Genomic DNA, 25,066 nt, shown 5'->3' with positions numbered 1-25,066 from the left:
TTAATAATAATTTTAGATGTCCTTTTCGCCTCAGCAAAAAGCTGAGCTGACACTTCCCAATCGCAGGGGGAATGGCAGCTGGGTTATTCCCACCTCCTCCCAGTGCTCAGTGCTCCTGTCAGACTGGACATCTCCTCTGAGATGGCTTTCGGTGCAGGACAAACGAGTGACACAAGCGGTGATTTGGGGGCAGGCTGCTTTGGGATGCGCACACAGAGTCCGGGCAGGAATCTCGGCTGAGATCAGCTCCGTGCTGACAGAAAGCTGAAGCTGGCCTGACCTCCTTTTCTGCGAGGAAAGAGCAAGAGGGGCACAAATCAAACTGCTTCTCCCCCCTCTCCCTCCTCTCTGACCCAGCCCAAAATTATTTGTCTCCATTGCGAATTCCTCATCCAGCTCAGGCACGCTGGAATGTTTTTCTCCACCCAGTTTTTTAGGGAGTGGGGGTCCAATAACTCAGCCGTTCCCTGACCTCATTACCCCGAGGGAAGGGATAACTTTTGTTTTGTTGGGAGCAGCTCCGTCCAGCCACGGGCAGGCTGCTTGGGGACAGCTTTGCTACACCCCGGCTTGCTCCTGGGCGCCAGCGAGGCCCTCCGGGAAGGCACAGGGGGAAAACTTGGAACATCTGGGGGAATTTTCAGGATGTGGCTGATGCGGTAGGAGCAGACGGCAGGTGGCAGCCCTGGATTAGCGCAGGGCTGGCTCCAGCCTGGCTGGGCACTGCCTGCAGCTGGGCTCCCTCTTCCTTAGGAAAAACCTGGGATTTGGGCTCTTGTGGTGGCTGCAGGGACAGCCTCATGTCCTGGGGTGCTCCTCACGGCTGTTCCCGTGGCATTTTAGTAGCCTGGGCTGTGGCTTCGGACACGGGGTGCCCTCGTGGGGTGGCAAGGAGGGCTCTCCTCCCGCGGAGCGGGGAGGAAAGGGAAGCACGCCGTGGCTGGCAGGGAAGGAGAGCAGCCACGAGTCCCCACATCCTGCCCAAAACAGGCTGGGAACACCAACCCAGGATCAATCTCAGCCAGGGCACCTAGGGCTGGACAGAGCCAGGAGATCCCTGGGCAGATTCAGGGGCACAAACCACACCTGAGCCCAAGCTGGGAAATCAACCCAGGCCAGGACCCAGATCCCTGCGGCCCAGAGGTGCAGGGGCAGCAAGGGTTAAACTAGACACCAGCAGGAGCTCAGAGCAAACCAGGACCAGCCCTGGGCTGAGCTTAAGAGGGTTCCTGTGGGTGGGAATGCCACCCCAAGTAGGGCCGCCCAGGGCTTCAGGACCGGTCACTCAGCACGGGTTTGCTCCAGAGGCAGAAGAGCTGGGGCATCCCTGGTGGTTACATCCAGGGACACCTCAGTGAGCTGCTTTCCCTCAGTTTTCCCTCAGGGATATATTTGGCCGTGTTTTATTCAGCCTGGAGAAAGGGAAGCTGAGGGGACACCTCCCTGTGCTCTTCTTCACTCTCCTGGCCTGGGACAGGCCCCAGGGAGCGGCTGGGGCTGGGCAGGGAGGGTCAGGTGGGAGATCAGGGAAAGGTTCCTCCCCAGAGGCTGCTGGGCACTGCCCAGGGCCCCCCAGGGAATCACAGCCCCGAGGCTGCCAAGGACAGGCTGGGGTTTTTGGGATGTCTGTGCACGGCTTGGACTGATGATCCCAATGGCTCCCTTCCCATCAATGATTCCATGATTCCCTCATGGCTCATGGCTCCGGTCCCACACGGTGTGGGGTCACTCTGGGGGTGCTCAGGGCTGGTTTGGGAACTGGACACAGCTCCCAGCCCCAGCCATCGATGGAAGCTGTGCTATCATGGCCATCATTGAACACCAGGATTCCCTCCTGGCTGCTCCTGCCCCACAGGGTGAGATCCCTGTGGGGTCACTCTGGGGGTGCTCAGGGCTGGTTTGGGAACTGGACACAGCTCCCAGCCCCAGCCATCGATGAGCGGGAGCGGTGCCATCATCGAGCGCTGCCGCAGCCGCCCCGGGGCGCAGGCAGCCAGGCAGAAAGGCCGATAATCCATCTGCCTAAACAGCAGCGATTAACATGAAATGAAGACAATGAGCCGCCATCGGTGTGACAGTGACAGAGGGGACAGCCACGAGGTCACTGCCGTGCTGGCACTATCCTGCTTCCAACATCTCTTGTGGGGGATGTTGATTTTCCCCAGCCCCTGCAGCTCATCCTTCAGCAGCCAAATCCAGATGAAAGCTATCTGTTGAAATGATAAATCTCATTTTCCTGGTCCTGCGTGCTGCAGGTTGCATTAGCCAGGGGTGTTTGTGACCCTAATGGCTCGCTCCCATCAGCGTTCTCTGCTGCCCTGGGGCACATTCACTTCAGCCGGTGATGCAATTAAAGTGATTGAATGAAAACCTCGTTAAGTCACTCCTCCCTCGACACCTAGAATAAACCCCTGTGCTGAGGAAGAGCTGGGGCCACCACTGATGGATCTTAATGGCCTCGAGCAGCTGGAGCTGGGACCCCCAGCCCCAGGGAACCGCTCTTGCTTTGAGCTGGAATGTGCTGAGTCGGGCCCAGTTTGACCTTCCAGCCCTAGAAAGGGCCATTTTCATCCTGCTGGGATCTGGAAGGGTGCAGACTGTCTCAAGACTGAGGTGTGATGGATAACACGGGTCCAAAAACCTTCTCCCACTGGCTGGGTGTGTAATGAATGGAATTGATTCGTGCTCAATTGTAACTGTTATTAAAGTTGTTATTAGAAGCAACCAAAAGAATCAGTGTTACAAGGCAGATGCACCCCTCTACAGATGTTACATGTTAAAATTGAGGTACAGGATGGAGTTTAGAAGATAAGTGATGTCCCAAGACGAAAACGGCCTTGAGATGTACAAAATTAGAACTGCTTTAGGCATTGGGCATAAAAACCAGTAAATATCAGACTAATTAGTAGATTTACATAACACAATGCTTAGTACGCACACATAAACCTGTAAGGTTATCCAAAGGACAACGAGGAAGAGGAGAAGCCTTCGCCAAAAGACCCCAAAAGAAAACTGAAGACCCCCTAGCAACAAGTGAGGCATGTGCTGTGAAGAAAAGTGATATAAAGTCAGAAAAATTTGAAATAGGAGGAAACTGACAGGAAACATGAATGAATATGTATAAGCACACAGTATATCAGTTTAGCTTGAAGTGCTTTGTTTTGTACGTGAGGCAGGGTGGGGAACCCCTCCATACCCCGGTCAGTTTTGCTTATGCTTTAATCATACTTAATTACTGGCAAATTATATATATAAATTATAATTTTTACTAAATTCTATTATTTTACTAAATTTATACCAAATTACTATTCAATTTACTAAATTGTATTAATTTTTAATTAAACTGTTATTAACTCAAAGGTCTTAGTTGTCAAAATTCTAATTTCATTTCTAACAGATATTACCAAAACCACGATGTTTGGCTTTGGGATTCCTGAGAAACAGAAATTGTGGTGGAGAGGATTGGGAAGAGCTGGATGCACACAGTAAAAGAAAAGCAATTTGTGAAGAAAAGATATTTTTTTTTGTTTTATCAAAAGGAGAAAATGAACAAGAGCGAGTGACCAGCCTGGGCTGAATATCCCAACTCTTTCACCTCCTACAGCTCAGAGGAGTGACAGGAGGGGAGGTTTAATTGATGGCAAACATTACAGCCAGTGCTGAATTCTCCAGCCAGGGCAGGAGAGATTTTATAGCAGGGAACACGGGGAGCATTGTGAAAGATGACTTTGGGCATTTCTGGGTTAGACTGCAGCAAAAAAAAAAATAAAATAAAATAAAATAAAATAAAGCAATTTTGCTTTAATCAACTCTCTAACAAGGCCCTGACACAGTGAAGAGCAGAAGGCATCAGAAGATAGGAAATTGTCAGCCTTGCTGGAGCTGAAAGATAAGATTGTACTCCCTCCAGCTCCACTAAGAGAAGATAAATTATCCGTGGGAGCAATTCAGAGAGAAAATAATATACAATTAAAGTTGTTTGAATGAGCTTTTAGGGAAGCACGAGTGCAGGAACGAAACAGCCTCAGTGGAAAAGCTGAAACCTCCTTCCCGTGTGCTTCTGGAAAGCAGAACTGGGGGGGGAAAAATCATAAATTTGGGGGAAAAAATGGTAAATTGGGCAGAAAGAAGAGCAAAGGATGGTGTCTGTAAGGGACCCCAGAGGGAGATGCTGGGCCTGGGGCTGTGTGCAGGGGAAGAGAAGCAGCTCTGGGCTCTCCAGGAGAGAGAGGCAGGGCTGGGAAAGGCTGGAGAGCTGGGCTGGGAATGTCATCCCTGCAGGTTCCCTTTGCCTCTCTGAAGCCGGGGCTGGGTGTGGAGCTCTGTCCCCATCCCGGTGGCTCCATGGTAACAGCTTCCAAACTTTGGGAAAAGCCCGGGAAGCCAGTGGGTGCAGAGGTTATTTCAGGCTGTGCTGCCATCTGCCCTTCTCTGGGCTCTGCTTGAGCAAACAATCCCGGTGTAAAGGTTGAAAATGCTCCGTGTTTCCACGGACAGCTGTCCCAGTATCCCCGAGGCCCATCCTGAGGCCAGCAGAGCACAAAGGGGGAATGAGGAGGAGGAGGAAGGAAGATGGTGCTGAGGTGGAGGAGCCACTTTGGGAAGGGTTTTTCTTGGGGAAAAGCAAGCTCCGTGCTGTGTGCTGCAAGGTGGGCTCTGAAAACATGTGAGCCTGGAAATGTGCTGTGCTGACAGTCAGCTGCTCCACGGGCGATATTCCATCTGCGGGCTCACTTCCTGTTGTCCCTCTGTCCCTGTGTCCCTGTGTCTGTGTGCGTCCGAGTGTCCGTGTGTCCCTGTGCCCCTGTGTCCCTGTGTCCCTGTGTGTCCCTGTGTCCGTGTGTCCGTGTGTGTCCGTGTGTGTCCCTTTGTGTCCCTGTGTGTCCCTGTGTCCATGTGTCTGTGTGTCTGTGTGTCTGTGTGTCCCTGTGTCCGTGTGTGTCCCTGTGTGTCCGTGTGTGTCCCTCTGTCCCTGTGTGTCCCTGTGTGTCCTGTGTCCCTGTGTGTCCATGTGTGTCCATGTGTCCGTGTGTGTCCATGTGTGTCCCTCTGTCCCTGTGTGTCCCTGTGTGTCCTGTGTGTCCCTGTGTGTCCCTGTGTCCGTGTGTGTCCGTGTGTCCGCACTCCTCACCTTGTCCAGCCTGTCCTGGTTTAGGGCACATTTGGGAGAGAACCTCCAAATGGGGTCCCCAGAAAAGCCAATCCGAGCGGCCCCTCCACCAACCGCTTCAGGAAAAGAGATTTCCTTGGAGAGAAGTGGAAAAAACCTGTTGATTAAACAGAAATGGAATAATATTAAACAAGAAAACCACTCGCTGTTGGATGAGACGGCAAATCCAGAAAATTCCTTTCCATGTGGGGTCGCTGGGCTCACTCAGGAGCTGGAAGGGTCCCGACCCCACAGCCCCGAGCTCTGGGGGCTTGTCCGGGGTTTCAGTCCAGAGCAGGATTGAACAGATCCCAGGAAAATGTGAGTGAGAATTTTCTTCAGTCACTGGGTGAAAAAAGTTTAATGTAGTTTAATAAACAAGAAGCAAAGGAAATCATCCCTTAAATAGAAATAAATAGAAATAAATAGAAATAAATAGAAATAAATAGAAATAAATAGAAATAAATAGAAATGAATAGAAATGAATAGAAATGAATAAAATAAATATAATATAATATAATATAATATAATATAATATAATATAATATAATATAATATAATATAATATAATATAATATAATATAATATAATATAATATAATATAATATAATATAATATAATATAATATATAGAATAAAATCCCTTAAAATAGAATTTTAATTCTGTTTTATTTAGGGTGTTGTCTCTTCTTCCTTCATCATCATCTTCTTCTTTTTGGGTAGAAATTGATTGGATCAAAAGTGCCGCAGTGCAGCGCACGGGTGTTGGGTCACTGAGAGAAATAATTAACTTGGCATTTGTTAATTGGATAAATAGAAATATAAAAGGCCTTGAAGGAGAGCCCTCAGTCCCCACATCCTGCTCCTGGCTGGCTGCAGCACGGACAGACAGCAGGACAGAGCTCCTTTTGCTGTCAGTTAGTTTTTAGCTAGCTGAGGCACAGAAATTCCCTGGAATTTTTGATTTTCCTTGGATCTGCTCAATCTGGAACTGTTTCACTGCTTGATGCTGCAGTTTTTGAAACAGATTTCTCGGTCTCTCCTGGCCTGAGCTCTGTCGGGATTCTACTTCATGGGGAGCTCCGTTGATCTCAGGTTTTTGGGTCAGGAAGAAAACTCTAAAGTTCACTAGGATTTTGTTTGTTGTGTTTATTAGGATGTTATTAAAAGACTTGGCTTTCTCAGATTTTCTGCACAAGTTTAGCTTGCAATAACTTGGTTCACTTTGGCTCTGAGGTACGTGGCTGTTTCATCTTTACCTCTATTTTTATTCAATTAACAATAAACACATGAATTGTTTCTATACATTAACAAGTAAGTTTTCTATATCTACTTACGTAAATAAAACTGCAACTAATTTTCAACCAATCACTTTTTGTGCTCTTAAAAACTGCAGAATCATGGAGAAGAAGGAAGAAGGAGAGTTAAGAACCGCACTTTTTTACTTCTATTTTTACTCCATGTATTAAACACACTAAAATTTGTATTTTTCACTTCAGTGGCATACTAAACATTATACTACTTTTTACTTAATTTTTTATAAATCTTGGTTTACTCTGGGGTATTTGGAAGCCTTTCTGTCAGTGATAAGATTAATACCTTTTTGGAGAGTAGGACAAACAGAGAAATGTTTCTCCATTTCTGGATTCCTGCACAATCCTGCTCTGGACTGAAACCCCGGACAAGCCCCCAGAGCTCGGGGCTGTGGGGTCGGGACCCTTCCAGCTCCTGAGCGAGCCCAGCGACCCCACATGGAAAGGAATTTTCTGGATTTGCCGTCTCATCCAACAGCGAGAGGTTTTCTTGTTTAATATTATTCCATTTCTGTTTAATCAACAGGTTTTTTCCACTTCTCTCCAAGGAAATCTCTTTTCCCGAAGCGGTTGGTGGAGGGGCCGCTCGGATTGGCTTTTCTGGGGACCCCATTTGGAGGTTCTCTCCCAAATGTGCCCTAAACCAGGACAAAGAGAAAACAGCCTAAACCCTCCACCTTGTCTCTTGTATTCTAAACTACTTTAAACTTTAAACTTTTTTCACCCAGTGACTGAAGAAAACTTTAATTTACACACTCACACTCCTTGTTTTAGTGTTTAGCAAGGTTCCAGAGGCTGGGCCAGGGTGTCACCGCTTCCCTGGGGATGTGGTGACCCCCTTGGGTGTTCATTTATCCCCCGCCTTGGCTGCCCCCAAAACATTTGTTGTAGTGATGCGGGGTTTGTGGCTGACTGAAGAAATAGCCTCAAGGAAAGGTTTTGGAGATAACAGCTCTTTTCTTTTATTCCCAAAGCCTGAAAGGGATGAAAGCCAGGCTGGAAGCGAATCTCACAGAGGTTTGTAGCGCCAAGGAAAAACCAGGTGACTTTTCTCCGATAAGAAAACACCTGGCTGATATTTCACAGATAGCTGGGCCGCTCTGAGCCGAACCGATTCCCTGTGAGATCAAAACCCTGCACACGCTGTGGGATTGAAGCAGGAACTTCTGCTGGGCTGGGAATTTCTCTGGCTCAGATTTGCCAGGAGCAGCGCTCCTGCTGCCTTCCAGAGGATGAGGAGGGGCACCGTGAGGCTGCCTTGGGGACAGAGCATGGAGGGATGGTGCCTTTGGGGGAGAAGCTCTCACATTTCCTAAATTTGGGGGCTGTTATATATTATAATACATGATACATATCATATTGTTTGCTTCTCGCAAATATCAAAAAGAATGTTATATGTATAAGGTTAGAAAACTTTGTTGTATTAATACAGTTCCTTCTATTTCTGTTATTGATGAAAATTAGAAATAGTGGTATTATACATATATATGTTGAGCTATGGCATAGTATTAAAACAAAAACTGTTTTTGTTTGTATAACCCAAAGACTGAAAAAGATAGTTAGAGACTCCCCTGCATTCTCAGATTATCTTATCCAGATGAAGACAGCAGTGACCAGAGCTCTGGGGGAGGAATTTATTGCATTTCTGTTATCAGGGAATGTGAAACTCCTCGGTGGAGACAAGAAGATTGATTTATTGGGGAGGGGGTGATTTAAAACTAAACAAAGAAACATCCAAAACTTAAGAGGAATGTTTGAATGAGAATTTACGGATATGTAGTGAGGTTCTGTTTTTAAGGGACAATCCTTTGTTAGTGAGGTGAATGCTGAGACACCCAGCCGTATCTGTACACTTTATTTTTATCTCCTAATTGCCTTTCTATTAAAATTTTACATTCCATGAAAAATATGTGCACCTCGTTTTTCACAGGGGCCAAAAATGCCCTTTTTTGCCTTCTCCCTGCTGTCCTTGCTGGATGTGGAGCTGGTGAATCCCAGCCCGGAGGTGTTGGGCGCTGGAGGGGAGGATGTGGGAACGAAGCAGGAGGAAAGGAGAAGGGAAAAGGCTTCGTTTTCCACTCCTGGGGGAGGGGAAGGAGCTCGGAGCAGAGCTGGCTCCTCATCCCTTTGTGGAATAGAGGAGCTTTTCATCCCACAGGCTGTGGAAACACCTCTGTGAGCAGGGCACAGTCCTCTCCTTGCCCCTGGGAGAAGCCAGGAGCCGGGAATGCCAGGGCTGGGCAGCAGAGACACATCCCCAGAACCCAGAGCGGGATAAAACCCCCCTGGGAAGGGCTGAGCCCACCCAAGAGCTCAAGTCTGATCCCAAATCTGAGGCAATTTTAAAAAAGAGCCACCTCTGGGCTGGGCACAGCTGGCAGGAGCTGCCCTTGGCTCTCCCGAGCCTTTGCTGGGAATGCAGGGCCTGAGCTGGGGGTGATGCTGAGCTCACCTCCCTCACTGCCCCTTGCAGCCCCCTCCGGGCAAGTCTGGGGCAAAATAAAGCCAGGTTGTTGCACCATCCCCCCTTCCCAGTGCGTGTTCCCAGTTCTGCCCTCGCAGTGGGAATCTGGAGAGCTGACCCCTGAAAAACCGTTAATAATTTCAATTAATTCAGCAGGGTTAGCTCATCTGTGCATGATGACTCACTGTGGGAGCATCCCAGAGCTCTGGCACCTCTTGCCATCCCGGGTCCTATCGGGATTTGGGGATGGATAAAACCTCCGTGGATTTAGGGAAAATGGTTTTGTGGAGCTGGTGTGATGCAAGGGGCAGCTGAAGGCTCTGAATCCTCGCTCCAGCATCTCCCGGCTGTGGCTTTGGGAAGGAGAGGGACGGAGCTGCAGGAGCCACACCTGGGAGCTCATCCTTTGATAGTAAAAGATTTTAAAATCGTAGAAAATTCGGGAGTTAGGAAGAAAGTTAGGCTTGGCAAGCCCTGGGAAAAGTGTTCAAAGTGGGCCCTGGGAAATGTTAGGCCTTGCTAAGATCAGGTGAAACTGCACCTGTGTAATTAGCATATGATAAATGATATAATTGTTAGATGGGATTAGATATAATTATTGTTTAAAGAATCATGAGAAACAATGTTAGGGGTTTGGGGGGAATCACGAGAAATCCATGCTTGGGTAAAATCAATGTATACAATAGATCAATGTAAGTTTAATAATTAATATGTAAGTTATATAATATATATATATTATTATAATACAATAATATTATTAATATGATTAATATTATTAATAATATTACTATAAAATTATAATAGTCTAAGAATAGAATAGAATGGAATAGAATAATTAATAATATAATTTAAATAATAAAATAAAATAAAAATAAATTACAATAATAGAATAGAATAGAATAGAATAGAATAGAATAGAATTAATAATAATATAATTTAAATAATAAAATAATTTAAAATAAATAAATAAATAAATAAATAAATGAAATAATTTAATTAATTATAATAATGTAATTATTTATATAGAGTATAAAAACATGTTCAACTCAAAACCAGGTGGGGTCAGATTTGGGTCTGTGTACCCAGAGCTCTTAATGAAGCACCTTCATACAATCATTCTGTGATTCTGTGTTCCTGAACGCTGACACTGTTTCCATCAGGATGGTTCTGCCTCTGGAGCTTGGGAATGGCCTTGGGGAAATGCTGAGCTGTGCCCAGAGCAGCCTCTGCCACCACACAGCCCTGGAACATCCCTGAGTGACTCCCCAGCCCTGATCCCAGCACGGCCACATCCAGGGAATCCCGGCTCGCTCCCTCCCGAGCCAGCAAGACTGGGCTCAGCCAGAGGCAACCTCAGCAAAAACAGACCCAGCTTGGGTTTGTGGGGCTGTTTTCTCCTGGCCCCGCAGTCCAAAAGTCTCCAAAGCCCTTTTCTGCTGCCCCACAGCCTCTGGGATTGGTGCTGGGATGTTCCTGCAGGAGCCAGAGCTGCTTTGTGGAGTTCTCCGTGTGTCCAAGGCTCCTGCAGTGGACAGGACAGGTGGGACGGTGGGAATCCAACATCCCAAGGCTCCTGCAGTGGACAGGACAGGTGGGACCATTGGAATCCAGCATCCCAAGGGCTCCTGCAGTGGACAGGGCAGGTGGGACCACGGGAATCCAGCATTCCAAGGCTCCTGCAGTGGACAGGACAGGTGGGACCATTGGAATCCAGCATCCCAAGGGCTCCTGCAGTGGACAGGGCAGGTGGGACCACGGGAATCCAGCATTCCAAGGCTCCTGCAGTGGACAGGGCAGGTGGGACCACGGGAATCCAGCATCCCAAGGGCTCCTGCAGTGGACAGGGCAGGTGGGACTGTGGGAATCCAGCATCTCAAGGGCTCCCGAGGGATGATCAGGATGGAACAGGTCGCTTTCCCCGTCCCTGGAAGTGCTCCAGGCCAGGCTGGACAGGGCTCGGAGCAGCCTGGGACAGTGGGAAGTGTCCCTGCCATGGCAGGGATGGGCTTTAAAGTCCTCCCCAAGCCAAACCAGTGTGGGATTCCATGATCTCAGCGGGTTTGGAGGGTGGAATGGGGGATTTCCTCTCGTGCAGCATCTCCGATAACCGATAATGACCAGCAGGAACAGCCCAGATTCCCAGAGCTGGGTCATTATCATGCACATTTCTTATCCCCACACAGCTGGGCTACTGCAGGGCCTGAGGAAGGAGAATAAGCCAAAAAGAATAATTTGGGATGGAAATATCCCCAAGTGAAATTCCCCCTCGGAAGCCCTTTCATCACTAATCACGAGCCAAGCTGCAAGCAGCATGGGTTTTAATTCTGGTGTTAAAAATCTGCCTTTGTTTCCAAGCTTCTTGGTTTTTCCTGGGTTTTTGTCTGTTTTGTTTTTTTATTTCATTTATTATTTTATTTTATTTTATTTTATTTTTTATTTTAATTTTATTTTGTTTAATTTGATTTTATTTTAGCTTTATTTTAATATTATTTATTTAATTTAATTTAATTTAATTTAATTTAATTTAGTTTTATTTAATTTTATTTTAGTTTTAGTTTTATTTTATTTTAATTTTATTTTGTTCTATTTGATTTTATTTTAGTTTTATTTTAATTTTGTTTATTTAATTTTAATTCTCTTTTATTTTTATTTTATTTTATTTTATTTTATTTTATTTTATTTTATTTTATTTTATTTTATTTTATTTTATTTTATTTTATTTTATTTTATTTTATTTTATTTTATTTTATTTTATTTTATTTCCTGGTGTTTCTATTTGAAAGCTCCAGGTGCTCAGAGCTCCCTTTGTGCCCTCAAACTGCAGGAGGAGCAGGGCTGCCCTTGTGATTGAGAAATCAGAGTTGTGCTGCTGCCTCCAGCAGCTGGAGCAGTGGGAGAAGGGACAAACTCGGGATGAGGCCAGGAATCCCAGGATACCTTTTTGGGGGGATTTATTGTCTTTTTCTTGGATTCCGCCTGTGATTTTGATCTTGAGGTTTGATGTAGGAGAGGTGAGAGTCCGCCTCCAACAGCAGCGGGACCTGGAGCTCCGGGAAAGAATCCCGAGGGTTGGAGCTGCTCCCGGGGCTGGAACCAGCCTGGGAGAGCTGGGAATGTTCCCCTGGAGAAGGGAAAAATCCAGGGAATGCTGAGAGTCCCTGAAGGGGCTCCAGGAGAGCTGGAGAGGGGCTGGGGACAAGGGATGGAGGGACAGGACACAGGGAATGGCTCCCAGTGCCAGAGGGCAGGGATGGATGATGGATGGATGGATGGATGGATGGATGGATGGATGGATGGATGGGATATTGGGAATTCCTGGCTGGGAGACCCTGGGCTGGAATTCCCAGAGCAGCTGCGGATTCCTGGATTCCTGGCAGTGCCCCAGGCCAGGCTGGACAGAGCTTTGGAGCACCTACCATGACAGGGGGAGGGATGAGCCAATCCTGAAGGTCCCTTCCAAGAAATCCTCTGGATTTTCTGCTGCTGTCCCCGCGGGTGCCCAGGTCACAGCCTTCCAGCACCTCCTTCACTGCAAAATCCTCCCTTGCCTGCCAGGGGGAGGGGAAAAAAACATGGAATGGTCTAAAAATAGCACGTCTGGGGTTATTTTAACTCGCCTTCTAATTTTCAGCTCTCCAGCTTTGGCTGTTGCAGCTTTCCCCTGTAATTAAAAGGGTGAGGAGCTTCCTTTGCTCTGCAGCAGAGGCAGGAACCCAAAGCACCCTCCTGGGTGTTCCCTCCCCGGCTCCCAAAAACTTCTGGGGTTTTGCCCCCGTGTCCCAGCAGCAGCTTCTGCCCAGCAGGGCGTGGGGAAATCATTAACCAGGATCTTCCTGGGAAGCAGCCTGGGCTCCACCTGCCACATTCCAGCTGTGTTTTGTCCTCCCCAGAGGAGATGGATCAGTCTGGTTCTGTGCACCTTGTCCCGAATCTGGGATCTCCAAAATCCCTGGTCCTGCGCACCCCAGTCCCAAATCTGGGATCTCCAAAATCCCTGGTCATCTCAAAACTGAGATATCCAAAACCCCTGGTTCTGTGCACCCCAATCCCAAATTTGAGATCTCCAAAATCCCTGGTCATCCCGAAACTGAGATCTCCAAAACCCCTGGTTCTGTGCACCTCATCCCGAATCTGACATTTCCAAAATACCTCATTCTGTGCACCCCAATCCCAAATCTGGGACCTGCAAACCCCCTGGTTCTGTGCTGCATGTCCCAGCTTTGAGGGCTCCAAGCACCCCGTTTTCCCAGCTCTGTGCACCCCAACATTCCCTGCCCCTGTGTACCCCAACCCTCTGGACTGCCGTGTCCTGCTCCCCAGGCTCTGTCACCCCAACATCCCCCAGCTGCTCCCCTTGCTCCCTGCGCCCCAAATCCCCCAGTGAACCCCAATTCCCAGCTCTGTAGCCCAACCCTCGGGCTCCCCAATTCCTGGCTCACTGCTCCCTGATATCCCTGCTCCCCAGTCCTCATCTCCAGGCTTCCCCATCCCCTTTCCTGGTCTCCCCAGTTCCCTCTCCGGGCTACCCAATCCCCTCTCCGGGTTCCCCAGTTCCCTCTCCCGGCTCCCCATTCCCCTCTCTCCCCTCTCCCGGTTCCAGGCTCCTCCCGCCGCTCCCGGCAGGAAGCTGCCGCAGCCAATCGAGCCGGGGCCGCCGCCCGCTGCCCGCTCTGCCTCCGCCGCCGGCCCGGTGAGTGCCGGGGGGTCCCGGGGGCGGCCCGGGGGGGCTCGGGGGGTTCGGGCTCCGGCGGGGAGCGGAGCGGCCCCGCAGCTCCCCCGGGACCGGAGCCTCCCCGCGGCCGCCGCTCCTCCCGCGGGCCGCGGCTCCGGGCGCCGGGCGGGGTTCCGGGACGGCCGGAGCGAGAAAGGGAGGGAGGGACGGAATGAATGGGGCTCCCCAGAGCCGGAACGAGCGGGGCCGGGGGGCTCGGGGAGCCCCGCGGGGGTTGGGGGGCTGCGGGGGTCCCCCCGGCCCCGCTGCGGGCAGTGCCGGGCGCAGGGGGCGGCGGGGGTGGGTGCGGGGAAGCTGGAACCCCGGGATGCTTGGAAATCCCTTTGGAAGCGCCCTCTCGGCTATCCCGGGCTGAAAGTCCCGAGAGGAAGTGCCGGTTCCCTTCTTCCCCGCGCCGAGCCATGGGATAACCCTCACCCACCCTTCCTCTGCATCCCGAATCCCAATCCCTTCCTCCCGAATCCAAATCCCTTCCTCCCGAATCCCAATCCCTTCCTCCCGAATCCCAATCCCTTCCTCCCGAATCCCAATCCCTTCCTCCCGAATCCTTGTCCCGTCCTTCTGTCCAGGGCTCCCCACTCCTTCTTCCTTTGAGCCCCAAATCCTCGTCCCTTCCTCCTGCCAGGTGAATCCTCGGCCCTTCCTGACCCCAAACACCGCACTGCCATGGATTTGGGATTTGGGATCTGGGAGCTGTATCCCATCTTTCCCCACAGTCCCAAGTGAGGGATTGCTCCTGCACGCCCTGAACTTGAGTGGGAACTAAAAACAGTCCTGAGCAGAGCCGGGCTCTCGGCTCCAGAAGAGGAACAGAGACCCAAAAACTGGGATCGAGCGGGGCCGAGAGGCAGGGATCTTCCTGGGTCCTTTCCTTGGTGCCTCAGGGTGGTAATTAGCCCGTGGATAATTTGGGGATTATAAAAAAACAGGGAATGGGTGACGTATTCCCAGGGGATTCAATTATTCCTCGGGTTTCCAGAGGGTTCAGCCATCCCTGGCACATCCAGGAGAAGTTTTCCTGGCATTCCTTATATCCCGGCTTGAGCTCAGGTCTTTTGTCCTTGGATCCCACCGCAGGCCTGGGGAAACTGAGTCACGGCACGGCGACATTCCCAGCAGGAAGGTTGGGGACCAGAGGTCACTAAACCTGGAAAATCAGATTTGTTGAACATTCCCAGGAAAAGGGAAGGATTCCAAGGGAGATGAGTCAGGGTTTCCCTCTCTGGGGCACGGTGTGATGCCCCCTCGGCCTTTCCCACCACGGATCCCCCTTTCCCTGGGGCGTGTCCCTCTGGGAAAAGTTAGGGATGGGGGTCATGGAAAAACCTGGATGATTTCCTTTGCCTCCTGCTTTTGGGGAAGGGAGGAGAGGGGAAACTCTCTGAGGGCTCTTGGGGTAGAAATGGGCCTCAGTTTCCCCCATCTGCTGTGCCTCAGTTTCCCCATTGTGCCTCAGTTCCTCTCCTTTTGCCTCAGTTTCTCCATTCCCCATGCCTCAGTTCCCTATTGTGCCTCAATTTCCCTCTATACCTCCGTTTCTCCCCATGCCTCAGTTTCCCCTTGTGCCCCAGTTTCCCCCTCGTGCCTCAGTTTCTCCCATTCGCCATGTCTGTTTCCCCCCTCGTGCCTCAGTTCCCGCGGGACCTGAGCCGGGCTGCCCTTTGGCGCTGCCCTTTCCCCAGTTTTAGGGGATTTTTAGGGAATGAGGCCGAGGCTATTCCCGCTGCACCCCCGGAAAGGCGTGACCCCACAGATGTGACGGTGCCAGTGCCAGTGCCAGTGCCAGTGCCTGTGCCAGTGCCAGTGCCAGTGCCAGTGCCTGTGCCAGTGACAGTGCCTGTGCCTGTGCCAGTGCCAGTGCCAGTGCCAGTGCCAGTGCCAGTGCCAGTGCCTGTGCCAGTGCCAGTGCCAGTGCCAGTGCCAGTGCCTGTGCCAGTGCCAGTGCCAGTGCCAGTGCCTGTGCCTGTGCCAGTGACAGTGCCTGTGCCAGTGCCAGTGCCAGTGCCAGTGCCTGTGCCAGTGACAGTGCCTGTGCCTGTGCCAGTGCCAGTGCCAGTGCCAGTGCCAGTGACAGTGACAGTGACAGTGCCAGCGGCTCCGGACGGGCAGCGGGAGCCTGCAAGGGGACAGGGAGGGGACAGGGACAAGGGCAGGGACACAGTGGGATCCTGGGACAGGGAGGGGACAGGGACAGGGACACAGTGGGACCCTGGGCTGGGACAGGGAGGGGACAGGGAGTGTCCGGAGCTCATTCCTGCCGCGAGAGGAGCGCGGGTCACGCGGGATCCTCGGGAATCCAGCGCCGCCGCCAGCGGGGCCGGGCGCTCTGCCCTCCCCTTCCCCACATCCCGCTCCGCTTTAATCCCCCCTTTTCCGGGACAATCCCGTCCCGGGGGTTTTCCTGCCGCCAGCAGGGGTGAGCCCCGCTGCCCTGGAGCCGGGAATCCGCATCCCTCTCCCTCTGAGCTCCTCCCGCTGGGTTCGGGGCTGAATTCCGCAGCCTGGGAGCGAGCCGCCTCCTCTTGGAGCGCGGGGATGGAGCGGCCCGGAGCTGCAGGGAAAAGCTGGGAAAGACGGGAACAAAAGGGGAGGAGGAGAAGCGGCAGCGAGGAAGGGAAGAGGCTCACGTGGCTTCCCCAGGGCACGGCCGCCGCCTCCGGAGCTGCCGGGAATGCGGCGATCCCTTGGCCCGTGCCAGGCTGGAGCTGAACCGCTTCCCGTGGTTTCTGACGGGGTGGGTGTTCCTTGGGAATGGCTGGTGAGGGATCCCCGGGAATGGCTGGTGAGGGATCTCTGGGAATGGCTGGTGAGGGATCCCCAGGAATGGCTGGTGAGGGATCCCCAGGAATGGCTGGTGAGGGATCCCCAGGAATGGCTGGTGAGGGATCCCCAGGAATGGCTGGTGAGGGATCCCCGGGAATGGCTGGTGAGGGATCCCCGGGAATGGCTGATGAGGGATCCCTGGGAATGGCTGGTGAGGGATCCCTGGGAATGGCTGGTGAGGGATCCCTGGGAATGGCTGGTGAGGGATCCCCAGGAATGGCTGGTGAGGGATCCCCGGGAATGGCTGGTGAGGGATCCCTGGGAATGGCTGGTGAGGGATCCCCGGCCTGCTTCCCTTGCCCTGTGTCCCTCCTTCCCAGCACCATCCAGGCATTTCCTTGTGTTTTCCCTCAGCTCAGGCTTCCCAGAGCAGAGCCTCCCCGCAAGGATTCTCGGCGCCATTCCCACTCCCGCTTCCTCATCCCGACTTTCCTGGTGCCAAGGATGCTCTTCCCGCTGCTCATGCTGGCACTCGGCCTGGCAGGTGAGTGGGGCTCAGGAGATGTCCCCAGTGCCACCCGCAGCCCCACAAAGCTGTGCCCCCAGCTCCATCCCGGTGTTTTTCCGGGATCCGTGCTCCGGTGGCACCTCCAAGCAGAGGACACCCCGGTGCTGCAGCCACAGGAGGACTCAATCCCGACGGATTGCGCTTCCCAGGAGAGCCGCCGGCAGTGCCGCGGCAGGACTGGCTCCTGGCATTTATTTTGATCCGGCCGGAGCCGGGATGTTCGGGATGTGGCTGGAGCCAGGCCGGCTGCCCCGTGCCCTTTTTCTGGCAGGGCTCCTTCCCACGCTCCTCATCGTCCCAGCTCGGGATCTTGCCGAAAATTCCCTGTCCTGTCCCTGCTCTCGTCCCCACACGGCAGGGGTTTGCCATGGGAAGGGACTGGAATTGTTCTGTGGTACTGGGATGGGGCTGGGATGGCACTGGGATGAGCTGGAATGGTGCCAGGGCACTGGGATGAGCTGGAATGGTGCCAGGGCACTGGGATGAGCTGGAATCCTGCCAGGGCACTGGGATGTGTTGGAATGGTGCCAGGGCACTGGGATGTGTTGGAATGGTGCCAGGGCAATGGGATGAGCTGGAATGGTGCCAGGGCACTGGGAAGAGCTGGAATGGTGCCAGGGGACTGGGATGAGCTGGAATCCTGCCATGGCACTGGGAAGAGCTGGAATGGTGCCATGGCACTGGGATGAGCTGGAATGGCGGCAGGGCACTGGGATGAGCTGGAATGGTGGCAGGGCAATGGGATGAGCTGGAATGGTGCCAGGGCAATGGGATGAGCTGGAATGGTGCCAGGGCACTGGGATGAGCTGGAATGGTGCCAGGGCACTGGGATGAGCTGGAATGGTGGCAGGGCAATGGGATGAGCTGGAATGGTGCCAGGGCAATGGGATGAGCTGGAATGGTGCCAGGGCACTGGGATGAGCTGGAATGGTGCCAGGGCACTGGGATGATCTGGAATGGTGCCAGGGCACTGGGATGATCTGGAATGGTGGCAGGGCACTGGGATGTGTTGGAATCCTGCCAGGGCACTGGGATGAGCTGGAATGGTGCCATGGCACTGGGATGAGCTGGAATGGCGGCAGGGCACTGGGATGAGCTGGAATGGTGCCAGGGCACTGGGATGAGCTGGAATGGTGCCAGGGCACTGGGAAGAGCTGGGATGGTGCTGTGCCACTCCAGTTGGCACCATGCTGGAGCACTGGTGCCACCTAGCGCCTGCCAGCCTGGCCAGGGCTGGGTCCTCCTGGGGACCGTGTCCCCACCGCTGCCACCCTGTCCTGCCCCACTGGGGCCACTCCTGGCTCCAGGGCAGGTTTGGGTGCCCTTGGCAGCTCCTGGCAGCCGGAAGCGTGTCCCTTCCATGGGCATCCCTCGATTTCCTTGGCTGTTATCCAGCCTTGGGTGCTCCTGGCAGCTGGAATTGCTCCCAGTGTGACTGCCCTGAGATGCCACCTGCCCACGTGTCCCTCCCGTGGGCATTGCTTGGGTGTTATCCACCTTTGGGTGCTCCTGGAAGCTCCTGGAAGCTGAAGGTATCCTTGGTTTGGTGCTGGATGTGGGATTGTCCCCCTTCCATCAGGGCGGCATGGCCAGGGACAGCCCTGAGATGCCACCTGCCCACGTGTCCATCCTATGGGCATTGCTTGGGTGTTATCCACCTTTGGGTGCTTCTGGAAACTCCTGGAAGTTTCTGAAAGCTCCTGGGAGCTGAAGGTGCCCCTGGTTTGGTACTGGATATGGGATTGTCCCCCTTCCATCAGGGTGGCATGTCCCCTGAGATGCCACCTGCCCACGCGTCCCTCCCACGCACATCCCTGGGATTTCTTGGACGCCATCCAGGCGCAAACCTCAGGAGGTGCTCCTGGAGGCGTCCCAGTGCGTCCTGGTGCCCTCCAGCAGGTGCCATGGAGATCCAGGTGCCGGAGGAGCCCGTGGTGGCCCTGTTTGGCCACGATGCCACCCTGCGCTGCTCCTTCTCGCCTGAGGCCAACTTCAGCGTGGCCGAGCTGAGCCTCATCTGGCAGCTGACGGACACCAAGCGCCTGGTGCACGGCTTCTCCGGGGGCCGCGACCGGCTGCAGGACCAGGGCCGCGGCTACGCCAACCGCACCTCGCTCTTCTACGACCAGCTGGCCCGGGGCAACATGTCCCTGCTGCTGCGGCGCGTGGAGATCTCGGACGAGGGCAGCTTCACCTGCTTCGTGCGCGTGCGCGACTACAACAGCGCCGCCGTCACGCTGCAGGTGGCGGGTGAGCTCCTGAAAAGCCCCCAGTGGAATCGGGGACCCCCAAAATATTCCTCAGAGGAGAGGAGAGCCCGTCCCGATCCTCACGCAGCCCCCCCGTTGTCCTCCCCGCCTGCAGCTCCCTACTCCAAGCCCAGCGTGCACCTGGAGCCCAGCAAGGACCTGAAGCCGGGCGACGTGGCCGTGGTGACGTGCCACGCGTCCCGCGGCTACCCCGAGGCCAGCGTGCTGTGGCAGGACGGCCACGGTGCCAACCTGACGGCCAACGTCAGCACCTCACAGGTGGCCAATGAGGAGGGGCTCTTCGAGGTGCGCAGCGTCCTGCGTGTGCTGGTGGAGCCCAGCGTCACCTACTCCTGCCTGGTGCTCAATGCCGTGCTGCGGCAGCATGGCCACGCTTCCGTCACCATCACGGGTGAGCCAGGGGCCGGGGGAGGTGACCCTGGTGGCATCAGGACTAAATCCACCTCGGGGAGGTGACCCTGGTGACACCGGCACCCAAAGCGACCCTGGGGAGCTGGGGGAGGTGACCCTGCTGGCACCCTGGAAGCCTCGGGGAGGTGACCCTGGTGGCATCTGCACTCAGAGCTGCCCTTGGGGTCTGTGGGAGGTGACCCTGGTGGCACGGGCACCCAAAGCCATCCTGGGGGTTGCTGTCCCGTATCCTAGGTTCCCTCTGGAATCTGGGGGTCCCTACCAGGCTTTTCCAGGGCCTGAAGGGAGCTGAGGAGAAAGGTGGAGAAAAGCTGCTTAAAAAATATTGGAATGACAAGACACGGGGAATGGTTTCCCACTGCCAGAGGCCAGGGATGGATGGGACAGTGGGAAGGAATTCCTGGCTGTGAGGGTGGGGAGGGGCTGAGATGGAATTGAGAGCAGCTGGAGCTGCCCCTGGATCCCTGGAAGTGCCCAAGGCCAGGCTGGAGCAGCCTGGGACAGGGGGAGGGCAGGGTTGGCACCGGTGACCTTCAGGTCCTCCGTGGTGACATTGCCCTGGCTGGCTCGTGATCCATCCTGGATGTGGGGTCACCCTGGATGTGCATGGGATCACCCTGGGTATGGGATCACCCTCAATGTTGGATCATCCTGGGTGTGGGATGGGATCACCCTGATGGGTTACCCTGGATTTGGGATTGGCCACCCTGAATGTGGGGTCATCCTGGATCATCCTGGGCGTTGGATCATCTGGATCATCCTGAGTGCTGGGTCACCCTGGATGTGGTGTCACCCTCAATGTTGGATCATCCTGGGTGTTGGGGTCATCCTGAATGCTGGGTCACCCTGGAGCATCCTGGATGTGAGGTCACCCTGGATGTGGGGTCTTCCTGGATTTGGGATCGGCCACCCTGGACCACCTTGGGTATGGGATGGGACCACCCTGAAATATTGAACCATCCTGGAGGTGGGATCACCCCAGCTGTGGGATCCCCCTGGATGTGGGATCCCCCTGGATGTGGGATCCCCCTGGATGTGGGATCCCCCTGGATGTGGGATCACCCTGGATGTGGGATGGGCTGACTCCGGGCGCTGATCCGGGTGTTTTCCCGTGGCTCCCGCAAGGCCAGCCCCTGGCATTCCCGGCGGTGGCGCTGTGGGTGACGGTGGCCCTGGCCGTGTGCGTGGTGCTGCTGCTCGGCGTCCTGGCCTTCGTGTGCCACCAGAAAATCCGGGAGAGCTGCCGGGAGGACGCGGAGCGCGCAGGTAAAGCTGGGGAAAACCTGGGAAAGGGATGGATGGGCTGGGCCCCGCTTCCCTCTTCCCGCGGCTGGGACATCTCCAGCGCCTCTGGAAGCAGCTCCGGGCTCCTTCCCCTCTCCCTTTTGGGCCATTTTCCATGTTTTTATGGATTTGTTCCCTAAAAAGCTCCCAGAACGGCTGCGGGAGTGGCTGTGCCACTCTTGGAAATTACCTTTTTTCCATGGATTTTGCTCAACCGGGAGCAGGGCCCCTTCCCGCCAGTCTGGGAAGCAGGGACAGCGATTCTTCCCACTGGTAATGGTGGCAGGGGGTGGGAAACTCCCGGGATCCTGGTGGGTGCTGGAGGGAGGGAAGGGTATCCCAAGGTTTTGGGGGAATCCAGGGATCCGTCTCCAGGTGGCAGCTGCGCTAAAAACACGGACGTCCCTCGGAGCTGTGGCTTTTCCCACTGGGATTTTTGGGAATGTGCCGCCCTGATCCATGGAAAACCCAGGATCACAGGGATGCTCCGAGGAGGCACCCACAGAATCCCGGGAATGGGGTTTGGTGGGAGCTTCCCACCTCTGGGTCATTGTTTTCCAGGGCCGGAGGAGCGGGATGAGGAGGGGGAGGAGCCCAAGACAGGTGGGTGCCCGATCCTGGTTTGGGGTGGCTCCAGGTGCTCAGCCCCTTCCGTATTCCCGATTTTTCCGACATTCCTGACCTGACAGATCCCAGATAAACCTCCCCATTCCTTAATAAACCTCCAATTCCCAAATCAAACCCCCTGAACCCTTAACAAAACGACAGAACTCCATAATAAAACCTCCCAATTCCTTAGTTTTCCAGCATCCAGCAGGTCCATGATAGGGGTTCCCTTTATCCACAAACCCTTGGAATTCCACAGGGAAATTGGAAGCAAGTGTCGCTGTTTTAGGGTTTATTCCCCCAAAAATGGGATCTTGGAGCCATTTCCTTTGCGAAGGGGCTGGGATTAACCCTCGGGAAGGGGGTGGGATTGACCATGGGATGTTTTTCCCTTTTCCCAGCTCTGCAGCTGCTGGAAAACACGGAGAGCAGAGAGGGTGAGTGGATGTTTCTGGCAAATCTGGGATAATTCCCTAAAATCCGTGCGGGAAGCATTCGTCGGGTTTTGGGGTGGATTTTCCCCCGGGTTTTCCATCGGCATTTCCCAAATTACGGATTCCCAGCTCCCGTTTCCGGCCCGGTTTGGGCTCTGCCGGTTTCTTCCAGCATCTAGCAGCTCCTGCATCCTCATCCCTCCTTTTCCCGGCCACTCGGGGATCGAGAAAAACCTCCCAGCACTCGGCCCTGGGAGGAATTTGGGGTTTTTTGGTTGTTTCCATGGATTTGCTGGGATGACGGGAATTGCTGGGGTTGGTTCTGCCATTCCAGGGAGCCCCCAGCAGCATCCTGATGCTGAATTCCAGCTGGAATTCCGTGGGAATTGGCACCGCAGCTCCTGTTGGTGCCTTTCCCTCTTCTCCCAAGCCCCCCTCCCATCCCAGCCTGGAAAAGGATCCAGAGTTTTCCAAGCCTGCTCAATCCCAGCTCCTTCCTGTCCCCAAATCATGATTTTTCCACTCATTCCCTCCCTCACCGTGGGATCAGAGCTTGGCCTCTGCCGCTGGCTGATTTTAGTATTGGGAATTCCCCCTTCCCAATCTTTTTAGATACTTTTTTTTATAATTTACTTTTTAATTTTTTTTTTATTATTTACTTTATTTTATTTATTTATTATTTGTAATAATTTATATTATTATTTTTTAAATATTTACTTTTTTAGAATTCCCAAGTTTTATTGCTGGGAATTAACCCTTCCCAATCCTTTTATATCCTTGGGAAGGAACCTTCTTTTCCTCGCTTCCCAACCCAAAAATCCCACTTTTCCAGCAGAAATGAGGCTGGAACAACACCACCTCCCGGAATTTCCAGCTGGGAATGGGGATGAAGGGATAAAACCTCACCTGACTGCGATTCCCAGGGTCTGGAGCAGCCCTGGGAGGGTGGAGCCAAATCATTCATTAATTTATTAATTATCTATTAATTAACCCATCGATTTATTACTCCCAGCCTGGGAATTCCCTATTCCTGTCTTTCCTCTCCATTCCCTTTCCCTCCCCCAGGCCAGGAGCAGGAGATCGATTGACGGGGCCGGGATCTCCCACCGGATCTCCGTGCGGACGCCGCGGGTCCCTCTGGACTCGTTCTGCCCTTAAACGCTGGATCCCGGCAGGATTTGTCCCACCGGGAACGATCCCGGGGCTTTTTGGGAAGGAGGCACCCGCTGGCCGGGTGAGGTCCTGCTCTGGGGACTCGCTGTTCCCGTGGGATCGGGCCCATCCCGGGATCCCCCCGAGGGGGACACAGCCACACCCCAAGTGCCGCTGGAGTGTCCCAATCCCGCTGCTGCTCCCGCTCCGGAGCAGGGGAAGTCCCCGAGGGCTCCTCGGCTCTGAAATCCGGGATCTGGGGAGGGTTTCTCGTGCCTTGACAAATAAATTTGGGATCATGTCGGTTGAACCTTCCTGGTTCCGTGTGCTCTCCGGGGTTTGGCTAGGAATGGTGTGAGGCTCGGGATTCCTGCAGGAAAATCCCAAGCTGGCTCCCAAATTGAATCCCGCTGCCAAGATGGGGTGGGAATTCCCAGGGAAACCTTCCCGGGGCCCTTCCCGAACCCCGGTGGGAGATGATTTTTGATTGTTCTTCCCTGAGCTCTGCATCCAATGGGAGAACATTCCCAAAATCCAGCCCAGGAGAAGCATCTGGGATCGAGAGGGACGGACGGTGGATCCATCCCAGGATTTTATCTCCGGCTCCGTCCTTCCTGAGGTGCCGGGATGGAGCCGAGATCTCCTTCCTGGTGAGATTGGGATCGGTTCTGTCCATCCCTGAGCCGGTGCCTCCAGCTGCCCCAAATGCGCTTTTCCAGAGGCCTCTGCTCCCGGCAGCACTGGCTTGCAGTCCTAGCCCCGATCCCAACCCTGGGAGATGGATTTTAGGATCATGGGATGAATCCCGCTTTTCCAGGTGGTGGCCGGTGATCTCCCACCCTGGGATAGCTCTGGGGCATGCCCTGGGGACACCATCCATGGCTGGTCCTGGCATTTCTGCCCTGGGACCAGCATTCCTGGTCCCCTCTGGGGTGACATCCATGGTCGCTACGGACTGGGATCGGGATGTGGGAGGCAAATCCTGCTCCCTCCAGCCCAACAGGGAGCGCTCCAGGAAAGGTTTGGCTGAGAGCAGGGTGAAAACCTGGGGGAGAGCAGGGAGGGTCCCCATGGCTGCCGAGAGGGGATTCGGAGACCTCCCCGCACAGGGAGCCTCCGACCCCTCCTCTCTTCCTCCTCCTCTTGTTCCTCTTCCTCCTCCTCCTCCTCTTCTTCCTCTTTCTTCCTCCTCTTCTTCCTCCTCTTCCTCCTCCTCCTCTTCCTCCTTCCTTCTCTTCTTCCTCCTCTTCCTCCTCCTCCTCAGCTGGTCCCCCCCAGTATTCCCAAAAAATAAAAAAAACATTGGATCCGGCACAATTTATGGGGAAAGCTCCATTTCCCTGCTCAGAACGGGGCTGGACTGAGAGGAATTCTGCGCATCCCGCGGTCCTGGCTCTGGGATGACACCTGGAAAAGCTTGGGAATGCAGCTTCTCCGACCTGGACTGACAGTCAGGAGCCGAGGTGGAGACTTTTGGCTCAGAAAAACCTTGGAAAAGCCTGGTGCCAGGAGTGCTCCGGGATGTGAATGTTCTGGATCTTGTCCCTGTGGGAAGAGGAGCCGGTGGGAAGGACACCGGGACTTTGTCCTGGGAGCAGCTGCTGCTCCAACCTCTTTGGATACCTTGGAAAAACAGGGAAAAACACCCAAGTGCATTTGGAGCTCCAGATTCCTTAATTTTCCAGAGCCGGACCAGGTTTCTTTCCCTGAAAAATCAGCGTTTGGATGTAGAAAAGCGGGATTAGGGAGCTCAGGAAAAGTGGGATTTTCCGGCGTTTCCAGATGAATGACTCCAGGTCAGGGATATTTCCGGTGGAAAATGTTGGGAATTGAGGGGGGAGGAGTTCCCAAGGCCAGCTCCTCTTTCCTGGGGGGTTTTGGTGGTCCCCTCACTGTCCCTTTTGGAGTTGGGAATGACATT

General features: G+C 53.7%; 1 protein-coding gene across 14 annotated transcripts; it reads left to right on the top strand.

Annotated features, from left to right (window-relative positions):
• Window positions 1-13,529: 13,529 nt before the first annotated feature.
• Window positions 13,530-23,455, top strand: CD276 (CD276 molecule). 14 transcript variants are annotated; one of them, XM_086848446.1, is made up of 9 exons: window positions 14,374-14,545; window positions 16,298-16,391; window positions 16,835-16,964; window positions 18,888-19,238; window positions 19,353-19,649; window positions 20,795-20,935; window positions 21,515-21,556; window positions 21,961-21,996; window positions 23,059-23,455. In XM_086848446.1, the coding sequence occupies exons 2-9, from the start codon at window positions 16,329-16,331 to the stop codon at window positions 23,079-23,081; spliced, it is 1,083 nt and encodes a 360-aa protein (XP_086704572.1). In that variant the 5' UTR covers window positions 14,374-14,545; window positions 16,298-16,328; the 3' UTR covers window positions 23,082-23,455. The 14 variants fall into 14 exon arrangements, 10 of the variants coding, with proteins under 10 accessions (XP_086704573.1, XP_086704576.1, XP_086704577.1 ...); XM_086848447.1 differs by lacking the exons at window positions 14,374-14,545; window positions 16,298-16,391 and adding an exon at window positions 13,530-13,615 and having other exon boundaries at window positions 18,885-19,238; XM_086848450.1 differs by lacking the exons at window positions 14,374-14,545; window positions 16,298-16,391 and adding an exon at window positions 13,541-13,615.
• Window positions 23,456-25,066: the final 1,611 nt, after the last annotated feature.

The sequence above is a fragment of the Cyanistes caeruleus genome, chromosome 13 (assembly GCF_971803275.1).
Source record: "Cyanistes caeruleus chromosome 13, bCyaCae1.hap1.1, whole genome shotgun sequence".
NCBI classification, from domain to species: Eukaryota; Metazoa; Chordata; class Aves; order Passeriformes; family Paridae; genus Cyanistes; species Cyanistes caeruleus.
This window is presented reverse-complemented; position numbering and strand designations above follow the sequence as displayed.

Bases quoted from the DNA above. Each gene is read 5' to 3' on its own strand.
- CD276 (XM_086848444.1), top strand. From the start codon at position 16,329: ATGCGGCGATCCCTTGGCCCGTGCCAGGCTGGAGCTGAACCGCTTCCC. The intron at 16,965-18,884 runs GTGAGTGGGGCT...GGTGCCCTCCAG, and splicing joins GCTGGCACTCGGCCTGGCAG to CAGGTGCCATGGAGATCCAG. The intron at 19,650-20,794 runs GTGAGCCAGGGG...GGCTCCCGCAAG, and splicing joins CGCTTCCGTCACCATCACGG to GCCAGCCCCTGGCATTCCCG.